This window comes from Eptesicus fuscus, chromosome 12 (genome assembly GCF_027574615.1).
Source record: "Eptesicus fuscus isolate TK198812 chromosome 12, DD_ASM_mEF_20220401, whole genome shotgun sequence".
Classification (NCBI taxonomy): Eukaryota; Metazoa; Chordata; class Mammalia; order Chiroptera; family Vespertilionidae; genus Eptesicus; species Eptesicus fuscus.
This window is the reverse complement of record NC_072484.1, coordinates 16,787,009-16,800,463: the sequence shown is the minus strand read 5'-3', so window position 1 is coordinate 16,800,463 and position 13,455 is coordinate 16,787,009. Positions and strand designations below refer to the sequence as shown.

General features: G+C 43.1%; 1 protein-coding gene across 1 annotated transcript in view; it reads right to left on the bottom strand.

The window, feature by feature from the left end:
• Nucleotides 1-13,455, bottom strand: part of DZANK1 (double zinc ribbon and ankyrin repeat domains 1) — a 65,686-nt gene that overhangs the window by 5,417 nt on the left and 46,814 nt on the right. Inside the window, exons 15-18 of the mRNA XM_028144906.2 lie at nucleotides 10,772-10,868; nucleotides 9,931-10,031; nucleotides 7,282-7,362; nucleotides 6,622-6,749 (exon numbers count right to left, since the gene is read on the bottom strand). Coding sequence (XP_028000707.1) covers nucleotides 6,622-6,749; nucleotides 7,282-7,362; nucleotides 9,931-10,031; nucleotides 10,772-10,868 — 407 coding nt within the window. The remainder of the gene's footprint in view (nucleotides 1-6,621; nucleotides 6,750-7,281; nucleotides 7,363-9,930; nucleotides 10,032-10,771; nucleotides 10,869-13,455) is intronic.

The window sequence follows — 13,455 nt, the reverse complement described above, 5'->3', positions numbered from 1 at the left end:
AACAAATCATCATCTAGCATGGCAAGAATCAATAGATAATACCTAAGCATGATAAATCAGGAATGATCAGTTTAAGCATATTATTTAGTGACAGATGTAGCTGACTACCAAGAGAATTAAAAAATATTTCAATGTAGCTCTAGCCAGTTTTGCTGGGTGGATCAGCCTGTGGACTTGAAGGGTCCCAGGTTCAATTCCTATCAAGGGCACATGCCCAGATTGCAGGCTAAATCCCCAGTACGGGGATGCAGGAGGCAGCCAATCAATGATTCTCTCTCATCATTTATGTTTTTATCTCTCTCACCCTCTCCCTTCCTCTCCCTTCCTCTCTGAAATAAAAAAAATAATAATATATCTAAACAACAACAACAAAATATTTCAATGTAGTTGTCCCTGGGGACAAGAAATGGGGATTAAGAAGTGAGGACAGCCCTAGCTGGTTTGGCTCAGTGGATAGAGCGTTGGCCTGCGGACTGAAGGGTCCCAGGTTCGATTCCGGTCAAGGGCATGTACCTTGGTTGCGGGCACATCTCCATTGTGGGGTGTGCAGGAGGCAGCTGATTGATGTTTCTCTCTCATTGATGTTTCTAACTCTCCCTCTCCCTTCCTCTCTGTAAAAAAAATCAATAAAATATATATTTTTAAAAAAGAAGTCAGGACATGATATTTCATTTACATAATAATCTCCAGGTCCCTCCATGCTGTTTCAAAGAGTAATAGATTCTTTTTTACAGCTGCATAGTATTCCCTTGTGTACATATACCACAGCTTTCCAGTTAGCGAAAGACAAATATCACATGATCTCACTCATATGTGGAATCTAATGAACAAAATTAACTGATAAACAAAATAGAACCTGAGGCATGGAAACATGGAACAAACTCAGAGGGAAGAGGGCAGGGGCCAGGAAGAGATTAACCAAACAACTTATATGCACAGCTGCATTGCCCATGAACACAGAAAATAGGGTGGTGAAGGCCTAGGGCAGGGTGGGAACTGGGTGGATGGCACAATGGGGATAAAAGGGGGGACATCTGTAATACTCTCAACAAAAAAGATAAAAAAAATAAATTCAGAAAAAAAAAAAAGAAGAAGAAGAAGTGAGGGCAGAGGAGAACTGCTAATCCCTTCTATAGTATTTGACTTTTCTATCATGTGCATGTCTTACTTTGATAAAATGAAAAAATTATTTGGCATGTAAGAATTGTTTTCAATAAACAAATACAAATTTTTTAAATCTTTCTGCAAGCCCAGGTGGTGTGGCTTAGTGGTTGAGCATGGACCCATAAACTAGGAGGTCACGGTTCAATTCCAGGTCAGGGCACATGCCCAGGTTACAGACTTGATCCCCAGTAGGGAGTATGCAGGAGATAGCCGATCAATGATTCTCTCTCATCATTGATGTTTCTCTCTTTCTCCCTTTCCCTTCCTCTCTCTGAAATCAATAAAAACATATTTTTAAAATTATTTCTGCCAGACTAATCATAAATAAGGAAATCTCACTTTGGAATAACCTCTCCAATAGTCCTCTGCACCTAAAGCAAGTCTGTTCCAGACTAAGTCTGTGTGTCTGGTCCAAGGGGGTAGGTTTGGGTCCTTTCCTGACCACACCCTCTATTCTTCTACCTGGCTTTATTATCTTTGCAGCACTTATTCTCTGAAATTACTTATTCATTTGCCTGTTTATTGTCTGTCTCCTCCACTAAACTGTAAACTCCACAAGGGAAGGAATTTTGTCTTCCTCACTGCTGTATCTCCATTACCTAGATGATGACTGGCACATAGTAGGTGTTCAATAACCACTAGTGAAATGAATACATCCACGAAAAGAATGAACAGACAAATTAAAGGAAGAAGCATTGCCTCCAAGATTGAAGCCTATATGAGTTGCAAGAATTTCAGGTAAATATAACTATGACCCTCCCCATATAGATGTGGAAGGGTAATCCTCTGATTTGGGCACCAGAATCTGAACTGTCCACTTAAATAGATGGCTCTCCATTTTCCAAAGTAAATGAAAAACTGAGTACTTTCACTGATTTTCACTGCAACAGCACTCTAAAAGCATCAAACACCCTAATGGTTCTGGATCTTATCTAGTTTTAAATCTTATCATGCACATGATTTGTTACTTAAATAACTTATTTGGCCAAGGCTCCTGGTGTCAAGCAAATCTGAATGGTGTTTTTCCTCCTATTTTCCCAGAGGCAATAGATGGAAGTGTCAAAGCAATGTGCCTTATGCCAGAATTTCCAAAGGTCTGCCCATTGGTTCTATATAGCTTCTTCAAGCAACTAAGTTTTGGGGATCAGCCTTCATATTGTTGGTGGTGGTGTTGATGATATCATCATCATCATCATCATTATTATTTTTTAAAATCAGGTCAACATAACTGACCTCTCAGGTACAGGGGGAAATCCCCAGTGTCCAATAGCATTATGAGACCATTTCTTTACCAAATGCCATGGTAGGCTGTCTCTTAAAAGCTCAATTCATATTAACACATTGCGGACGGATCCCAAGAATTCTTGTGTTTTCTATTCTAAGGCTTGTGGCCTTAAAAAGATATTAGCTTGTAAGAACATGTAATAAATAACTTCAAAATGCAATGGAGCCCTAACCGGTTTGGCTTAGTGGATACAGTGTTGGCCTGCGGACTGAAGGGTCCCAGGTTCGATTCCGGTCAAGGGCATGTACCTTGGTTGCGGGCACATCCCCAGTAGGAGGTGTGCAGGAGGCAGCTGATTGATGTTTCTCTTTCATCGATGTTTCTAACTCTCTATCCCTCTCCCTTCCTCTCTGTAAAAAATCAATAATATATATATTTTTAAATGAAATGGGTATTTAATTTTAAAGCGTGTCTTTAACATTTATGTAAAACATTTTTTGTACTAGTTCAATAGAAACTTATCTGGCCACTGGGTAAAGCTAGCAATAAAACTACTGGTCTGCAATGTGTTAAGAACAATCTCTATATCCTCACTACTTGAACTATGGTACCTGGATCAGTGGCATCCTCCTGGATCAACTGTATATGCATTTTAACAAGATCTTTGGGTGATTCATATGTGCAGTAAATTATGAGAAGCTCTTATCAAGTCCAACTTCTTAGAATTTGATATATTAAAAGACTAGTATAACATGCCCTTTCTTAATTATGAAAACTCAGGCCTAGGAAGACTTGGTGATATCTATTACGAGTAGTAGAATACAGAACTTTAAATTGTATTAACCAGTTCTAACACCTTTCACCCTGGGTTTCATTGTGCGGTCCATATTTCCCATTCAAAGCCTGCTACCATTTATTAATGTTCCAATTATTAGGCTCTTCCCAGAAACTACAAATACATGGTCTCATTTTCTCCTCCAACCAATTCTATAAGTAAGTATTATTATCTCTATTTTATGGATAAAAAGGCCTAGCAAGAAGAATATGCTCATTTTCTCTACATTTTGATCTCTTCTGCTCTACCCTGTCCTCTGTCACCACAGAGGAGTCTATATGCTCTCTCTCCAAGAGCAGAATTTCCAGTGCTCAACTTCTAAGTTTACACTTTTCATGAGGTCCCCTGGATTACTTCTGCCTGGATATCAGTTCATCAACTCAGCACACATTTGAATGCCAGCCTGATGTCCCCATTTGTGCCAGGGCCAGGGTCCTCTCTCCAGGATACCAGTTGCAAATGCAGGCAGGGGGATACACAGCATGTGATGGGAGCACTGACAAAGGATGTCTCAGTCACACCAGTGACACCAATCTCCTCCGTATCTTTCAGCTTTCCTTCTCCCTAGTAGCATATGGCTTAACTGTTTGCCACTTCACCCCTCAAGTCCCTTGGGTCTTTATAAGACACTTACCATTTGAACTTAGATATGCCGATGGAGTCGCCACATTTCCTAAGTAGACATATGATCGTCTTTCTTCACAACTCTCCCCAGTCTGAGAGCAGAGTGTATATTTGATGTACAGTTTAGTTTTGGAAAATGATGAATTATGACTCTGCCAATTCTAATTTTGTATACTGCTCATCAAACAACTTAACTCAAATATGGAAAGTGGTGGGAGGGAGGGAGGAGGTGGAAGAGGGCATAGAGGGGATAAATGGTGGATAAAATAAAATAAATATATGGAAGGTGTGCTAGATGGAATATACCTCCTTGTCAGAGCCCCATGCTTCAGAGTAGTTTGAGTTTGTTCCTCTGAATAGCGGTGTTCTCTCATCAGACCTTTTAGAACATGTTTTATACAGTAGTTATACCTTGGTGTTTCTGGAATTTGTATTTTAAAGAAATTTTACTCTTAACAAACAAACAACTCAAACTGTTTATTCAAATCTAAGCATCATAGTGGATTAAGGTACATTCTTTTTGTAAATCTTGAATTACCTAACAAACAAATCTCCACAGCTGAACCTCTAAGAAGTAGACTGCGAGTTGCATTTTCTTCACCTGGAGCAGATCTGAGAGATTAATTGTCTAAAATTCCCGTGAAGAAGGGCAACTACTGTCCAAAACAGACAATCCTCTTCTGTGTCCTCCCAGTGAGACCTTGAGTCTGTTTCTGAAGTCTGCGAAGAGGTATCAGCTTCGGTGGAGGATGTGTACCTAGCCTTTTCCTTCCTGTTGAATATGAGTTTATTCTGATAGAAATGATACAAACATGGTAAACAGAAACACTAGGGAGGCCTCTGCTACCTGCCAACCTCCTTAATGGAAGTGACCTCATGTGGAAGCCAGCGGGGCTGCTTCTCTCCACTAGCCAAACGTGCCTGGGAGGGAAGGCGCATTTCAATCCGGGTGTGCTGAGGACAGTTCACTGGGCCTCTTCTCCAGGATAGCCAGGTCTCCGGCTGGCTTATACCTGAAGAGCAGTAGGGTGAATGGAAACTTGAGGTCGTGTTCCTGGATCCACAGAGATCCAGCTGTGGGGCAGAGGGCAGGCTGGCCTAGGCCTAAATACTTCAAACTAACAAATATAAACCAGACTTGCATAATTTGGCTTCCAGTGGAAAAATCTGCTTTCCTCTACTGGCATAAACTGAAAAGGAAGAAGAGCTCTCTGAGCTCTATTTAGGGGGAAGGCATTCAGTCTAGCTTTCCTCCCTCCTCCCCATGTGAGCTAAATTCTGCTAATAGTACCCAGGAGCATGCAGTAAGAATGGCAAAGGGCTATTATACACCCTCGAGACAGATGGCATAACCACAGACTTAGTAGAAATGCAATGAGATCACATGGATAAATGACTTGGTGGGTTCGAATGGTGACAAAGCAAAAATAAAAACCGAAGAACACCAAAGAAAACCTGTGAACCTGTTGCCCGTCCAGAATAGTTTCATCCTCTTAGCTGGACTTTTCAAAAAGCTAGAACTCATCAGACTTAAGCATCAGCTCAAAATGTGCTCAATATATTTTTGTATTAACCATAACATACTTAAATGCTACAAGAAAAGATTATCTGAATTATACAAATATAAACTATACCTTAACACAAAACAAGGTAGTAGTATTTTTATTGTTAATGATGATACAGTGTGGGATAAAGAAGTTGACAGAATATGATGAATGTGAACCCTAAGAAAACTTAAGAAAGTAAACTCCAGCCATCAAATGTTTACATCAGTGTGTCAAAATCCTGCTATAAAATAAAACTAAAACGGGGGTCATGCCTACTGGTATAGTATAGCTATCTTTCTGGGCAAAGACTGATAAAAATGTACATCTAAAAATTAAGAGGGATATATTTTGAATAAAAACACTGGAAGAAATTTTGAAATAGAGAAGAACAGAAGCAAAACTACTGAACTTTTGTCCCTATGCTGGCTTGAGATACTCAGCAGTATGATTCACTGGCCTGGGCTTCGACCCTGACTTAGTAATAATTCAGAAGGCAGTAATGTTAGACACCTGGGATGCCCCTCGAGACTTCTAGTTCAACAGCGTGGTCAGCAGGATAGGCAGTTAACAGGAAGGACCCATACTCAAGGAATTTTCCACCCCAGGTTTCCTACTATTTGCAAGAGAGCAACAGGAACACAGGCTGGAAGAGGTCAAGAGGCAGGACAGCACCAAGACCAGGACAGTAGGTAACAAAGTCATCACACGTGATGTGGTATCACTCTGTCCTGCTTCACAGCTGGGGAAACCAAGGCACCAGGGGATTATGTGGTGAACTCAGATGGACCCGTCTCCTCCCCAATGATGTTAACATGTGAGACAACTGTATATCATTTTCTCTGTGCATTAACTTCATGGGTATATTCCTATGGGGTTCTCTTCTCTTACAATTCAGATCATGACAAAATATTGCTTAACACCCTAAGCACTAAGAACCTGCCAGCCCCACGATAGTATAAATTCATGAATTAACAAAATGTACCATCCTTTATAAAAGCTACTAAAATTTAGGCAATCCAAAGGTCCATTTTGAAGATTTCGTTCTAACCAGATTTAGAAAATATGAGCTATTGAGTCTCTTACTAAGGCCACAATGGGTGCGGATGGTGCCTAAGTGGATGAAATTGCACAGGGCATGCATGTAGCTGATCCTGCTGCAGCAGAGCTCAAGGTACTGGCTGGCTGCCGCACGGCGCCAGAACTCTCCTCCATTGTGTCTCACTTACGGTCCCCACGGCCGCTCGAGGTCTGCTCCTCTCTGCACGAGGACTGGGATTGCTTCATGGTGCCTATTGATCACAGCCACGGTAATAACGGGTCGGTCTTCATTGTCACTGCAGTTGGGATCTGCTCCCTGCAGCACATGGAAAAGGACAAGCCTGCCACAAAACCCTGCACTCAGGAGCATCTAATCACCTTCTTAGACACTAACAAACATCCTCAATGGAACTAAACGGCTTTAAATCTACAGAGAAGGGAATCAGGAACCCCGAGACCCAGCAAAGAACAGACAGAGCTGCCATGTCACTCGGGTGGTAAAACTTCTGCTTCCACATCAGGAGGAGCAGGCACCCAGACAACCTTGCTTCTTTAGGAAACATGACGGTCACATGGGATCTCACAGACCAGGGATTCTGTCCACCTTCATGCACGTTATTTGTGCTCATATGCACGTGTCTGCCTATTTCCTTTGTAATAAAAACTAGCAGCAGGTAACAACAATTCATGTAAAGCTTTGGACTTGCCATTTAATCCATTCCCAGCATTAAAAAAATTAACTGGCCCTGTGATAATCACAACATTGAACAGAACTTCCATCTGAAAGAGACAAGAGATGAAACATAGGCTGGAACCCCCAGGGAGACTTGCTCTTCGGTTGCACTTACTTCATCAAGCAACTGTTCAATCACAGAGACTCTTCCTTCCCCTGTCGGTCCGACTTCCTTCAGCAGGAGCCTGTTTTCGGGCTGCAGCATTACAGAATGTGGTCATTTCCACCGCCGCAAAATATTTTTATTGTCAAGTCCCTCTTACCCAGGCTCAACCCTTGAGGTAAATGTTTCCTCTCCAGGGTTAAGTTCTGAGCCCCAGGGACAGGGGAGCATGAGCATGATCGTGTGTGTGTGTGTGTGTGTGTGTGTGTGTGTGTGTGTGGTCTCCAACAGCCAGCAGCACTGATAAACACACCTAATGTACATTTTCCTGGTGTTTGAAACACTGCCTTGATGAAGGATACCACACTCACATTGTTTTATATTATTAAGGACAGGGATGCAAGGAGAAATCTCACCAAAACCAAGAAACACCACACTGGTTTTATTATGACTATATCTAGGAAAAGCAACCGGGTGAATCCTAAAATTTACTTTGCATGCTGTTATAAAATGCTCAGTCAGCCTAAGTAAGACAGCTCACAATACGTTCTCACCTGAGGTGTGAGAGAACCAATAAAGTCGACGTCTTGCTTGGGGGGAAAATAACCTCTCATCTACCTATCTTCAGAAATCTGAAGATTTTATTATCATTATATTTTCAAAATGCAATGAAATTTATTTTTATATCATCTTTCCTTAAAGAGAAAGGATTGCAAAGGCTGGTTACTGGAAGACTAAAGGAAGCAGTCTAGAAAGCAGGAGACATTACCTCTAATAGGTTTCTGCCACTGGATCCCACCCAAGGGCGACTATGGGGTGGTTCCGGGACCACCATTTACCTGTTTATAAAGTGGAAGTAATACCACACCTCCCTGGCTCCCTGGAAGCTACGGGGATGAGGACACTGGCCAAGGCCTCTGAGCCTTTTGGAAGAAGATGCAAGGTCCACCCTGTGTCCTCCCAGTGAGCAGCTCAGAACAAGGTGCTCTAATCCATCGGGGGGCGGGGGCAGTTGTTTATACTGAATTCCATTCCATATGGAGAAAATGTACTAGAATGTCAACCTCATGAGGTCTGAGACCTTTAAGGCTTTTGTTTATTTTCAACACCTAGAATTGCACCTAGAATAGATGTGCTCAAAAGTAATCACTGAATGAATGAACAGATAGATGGTATAGCTTCTGTCACTTGTCTCCTAAAAGAGAATGAGAAGATAAAGGCACATAACACTGGGGGATTCAGATCATGTATAGAATAAGTGGGTAGAATTTCCAAAATGGTAAAATTGTTATGAAGTTTATGGAATTCTATACTTCTCTTATACTTACTGACAATATTTCAAACTGGGAGAAGGCAGAGTACAAGGAACCATAAGCAATTAAGTTTACAACAATTCTCAGGTATTCTTCCCAAATTTATTAGTGTTTGTGACACAAGACGAAGAGCAGAGTCCCTGCCTCCAGAGGAATCACAATGCATGCTAGGTGGCGGGTATGTGCGTCCTGAGGACCCTGAGGGCCTGGCTTAACTGAAAGCTGGAGGGCAGGACTGACACTGTGTCCATCCCTATTGCCAGCTGGAGACCCAGGCTCTGGGCTTGTTGCCAAGCATCTCTGTTCTCTGCTGCAGCCAGAGGACTGACTACAGGGTGAGGTGGTGGACGGAGCAAGGACACCCACTGTCTCTTTCTGCAAAGTTCCCGCTGAAATTACTTAAACTCTACCAGCTGTGGAAACTCTGAAAGGATGCCATCAGTGGATCAGAAATGGTGAGGAATCCAGAGATTGAAAATTGATGGGATCTGACTAACAAGGAAATCTAACCAAAGAAAAAACCCGGGTGAAAACCAGGGTGAGTGTGCTTTTTCAGGGAGCCCTGCGGATGCTCAAAGTTAATCAACCAGGAGGGTAGAAGCTGGGTGCTGGGCCGCATCATGTGTGTGTCATTAGAGGACTTGACTGTAAATAGCTGAGATGGCTGGTGTCCTCCTCTTCAATGCAAGGACAGGGGCTTTTGTTCTCTGCTTAAACCCTGATAACTACTCTCCAGAGAGTTCATGATTTGCCTCACAGGCACCTCCTGGGAGCACTGGGGCCCAAGAAGGGCAGAGCCCCAACCTCTATGACAGACATAAGGAAGGGTCTGGAAGACAGCTCACACCGGAGTACTTTGCAGCACCACCCTCACCACCAGAGGAAAGGCCGTCTTGTGCTTTCTCCTGCCCCTGCCCACAACCCTCCAGGGAAGCCTGCCCCACGCATACCCATCCACCCACACAGAGACTCCAGACCCACCCATGCTGGGCACCCATGCCAGGTGCTTGTGAGAATCAAACTAGCTCTTCATTTGTTAATGTGACCAGACAACCAAGGATCATCACATTTGAGACAAACCAAAAACAAGAACAAGAAAGATGGGCACACAGAACTGACACCAGAGGAAGAAGAGGTGATTCAGGACACTGATGAGAATTTTTAAATAATTCTAATTAATAATATTGAGATATTTTAAAAGATTCCAAAAAATCAATACAAACTGTCATGAAAAAAAGGAACAAAAAATGAAAAAAAAATTCTTCCATTGAACAAAAAAATCTCAAAATAAAACATTAAGTAGACAGGCCAAAGAAGACATCTGTTAAGGACCAAGGGATACACATACTGTAAGCTGCTCCTTCCTTTCTTGAAATGTTCTGGTCTTGAAAGTCTTTGTCCTCTTGATTTTTTCAGTGGTATCGGAGGTGCTGTGGCAGTAGTCACTCACTGGAACGACAAAGAGTTGCGAACCAAAATGACGCCCCCGGCCTCTTCCCACAGGTACAGAACTAGAGTCTAGTGCCATGCCCCTCAAGAGGATAAAATAAACTTTGTAGAAATTTCTGTTTAAATAAATCTGGTAGGAAGGATTCTGGTAGCCATTCATCTCAGTCCAGGATCAGAGAGGATGGGGGCGAGGAGGGGAATAGAAATGACTACAGTTTTAGGCCCCAGAGAGCACTCCACCCCTCTTTATCTCCCCAAGCCTGTGAAAGACTCCAAAAGTCTCACCCCTGCCTTCAGGGAAGCCAGAGAAATAAAATGGCTGGCACATGAAAGTGAGACATATGGTTGGGCTGGCAAATTTTAAGCAATTCTGCCACCCTTGCCAAGTCTGTGTTCCTAGTCAATGGCTTTAAAATCAATGAAGGAGCCTAGCTGGTTTGGCTCAGTGGATAGAACGTTGGCCTGCAGACTGAAAGGGCCCTGGTTTGATTCCGGTCAAGGGCACATGCCTGGGTTGTGGGCTCAATCACCAGTAGGGGGTGTTCAGGAGGTAGGCAATTAATGATCCTCTCTCATCATTGATGTTTCTATCTCTCTCCCTCTCCCTTCCTCTCTGAAATCAATAAAATATATTTACAAGTAAATAAATAAATAAATAAATAGTATCTATCGTACCAATGTTAATAGTAATGTACTTATAAAAAATAATAAAATAAAATCAACGGAAGGGCACAACTTACCCAAGCTATACCTGCTGCCAAATATCCCGTGACCACCCTCGGTGACAGTGCTCAGAAAGTGGTCGCTGAAATTCATCGCCTTACTCAGGTAAAAGTTCTGGCCAATAAAAACATGCAAGCACCATGATGATGAGGCTGCTGTGTCCTAACACCTCCCTGCCAACCTGCTCCTCTTTCTGTTAATGACAACTCTGTCCACACCTGGACACCCTTCCTACAACTCCCTCACACCCAGGATGTTCTTTTTTTTTTTTTTTTTATGAATCTTTATTGTTCAGATTACAATTGTTTCTCCTTTTTCCCCACATATCTCCCCACCACCCAGTTCCTACCCCCCCTTCCCTTACCTCCCCCTCCCCCGCTGTCCTTATCCATAGGTGTATGATTTTTGTCCAGTCTCTTCCCATACCCCCCACACATACACCCCTTTCCCCCTGAGAATTATCAATCCACTCCCATTCTATGCCTGATTCTATTAAGTTCACCAGTTTATTCTGTTCCTCAGATTTTTAATTCACTTGACTTTTAGATTCACTTGTTGATAGATATGTATTTGTTGTTCATAATTTTTATCTTTCTTCTTCTTTTTCCTCTTTTTAAAGAATACCTTTCAGCATTTCATATAATGCTGGTTTGGTGGTGATGAACTCCTTTAGCTTTTTCTTATCTGTGAAGCTCTTTATCTGCCCTTCAATTCTGAATGATAACTTTGCTGGGTAGAGTAGTCTTGGTTGTAGGTTCCTGCTATTCATCACTTTGAATATTTCTTGCCACTCCCGTCTGGCCTGCATGGTTTCTGTTGAGAAATTAGCTGATAATCGTATGGGAGCTCCCTTGTAGGTAACTAACTGTTTTTCTCTTGCTGCTTGTAAGATTCTCTCTTTGTCTTTTGCTCTTGGCATTTTAATTATGATGTGTCTTGGTGTGGTCCTCTTTGGATTCCTTTTTTTTGGGGTTCTGTGTGCTTCCTGGACTTGTAAGTCTATTTCTTTCATCAGGTGGGGGAAGTTTTCATTCATTATTTCTTCAAATAGGTTTTCAGCATCTTGCTCTCTCTCTTCTTCTGGTACCCCCATAATTCTGATGTTGGTTCGCTTGAAGTTGTCCCAGAGGCTTCTTACACTATCTTCAACTTTCTGAATTCTCTTCTCTTCATGCTTCTCTGGAAGAGTGTCCTTGGCCTCTTTGTATTCCAAATCTTTGAGTTGATTCTTGCAATCCTCTAGTCTGCTTTTGGGTCTCTGTATAATATTTTTTATCTCAGTCAGTGTATGTTTAATTTCTAGTTGGACCTCATTGAATTTATCGGCCTTTTCCATGAAATTCTTGAAAAACCTTATAACCGTGGTTTTGAACTCTATGTCCAGTCGCTTGTTCTCCTCCATTTCTTTGGTTTGTGATCTGTTTCCTTGCCTTCTCATATTCTCTGCTTCCCTAAGTTGGTAGGGTAGTTTTGTGTACTAGGTGTCCTATTGGTTCAACGGGTCAGCCTCCCAGTTACTTGAGGTGGACACTCTTGGTGTACCCTTGTGTACTGTGTGTCCCCCAGCAGGAGCTACAGCAAGGGCTAGTTTTCTCCTCCTTTGCTTGGGCGGTTTTGGAGCAGTCTGACTGGAGCTTCAGTTGGTTAAGCTGCTCCAGAACAGGCCATTTATATGCAAAAGCCGCTGTGTGGAGCCGGGGCGGGTTTGTAGAATGTGCGGGGCGGGGCCTCAGGGCTGGGCGGGGCCTCAGGGCGTCACTAGGCTGGGGCGTGGCCAACGGCGATGGCTGCCGGCAGCCGTCTCTGCCTTTCCACGTTTCCAAGTCCCCGCGCCCCGCGCTCCAGCGCAGTAAACAATGATTGCTGGGCGTACCACTGCAAAAGTCACTCTCACTTTCCGACCCGATGGCCAAGAGTCCAGCTTCTTCCCGTAGGTGCCTGGGTCCCCCGAGTGTCCCCAGAAACTGGATTTCAGAGTGATCGGGAGCTTGTCTCCCTGCGGGTTGAAGAAAAGCCGCGCACCCAGCCGCCCGCCGCCGGCCCGATTCGCGTGCCTCCGTACCTCAGCTTTTCAGCGATTGTGCTTCTTTCTCTTCTTAGTTGTAAATCTTCCACTCAGCCAGCTTTCCCGTGGTTCTGGGTGGTAGACGTTTTTGTCTTTTAGTTGTATTTTTGAAATTGTTGTGTGAGGCAGCAGATTAGTTGTTTAACTATGCCGCCATCTTGGTTCCTCTCCAGGATGTTCTGTTCATTCAGCCTCTTAAACAGGTCCTCAGTCTGGCCCCTCCTCTTGGTCATTACAGCCTTACACCGGGATTATCACAATAGCCTCCCAACAAGTTCCTGCCAGCCCACCTTCCATGTGGATGCCCTTCCTGCCAGCCCACCTTCCATGTGCTTAAAACGCTTCTGTGTCTTGGAATTAGGTGGCATGATGGGGAGGCTTAGGCTGTAGAATTTAAATCCTGGTTCTGTCACTTACTAGATTAGGGACCTTGGAAGAAGCAAGTTGCTTAACTTCTCTGAGACTTTCAGTTCCCTCACCCACGAAGTGGAAATATTATGAACTACCTCAAAGGGATGTTGTGAAAGTAAAAATGAGGTGGAACAAATGTTTATAAAATGAGGATAGATAATGCATAGGCCAGACTTGAAATTCTGTATCCACCCTACCCTCACGTGGCAGCTGGCTCCTGCCATA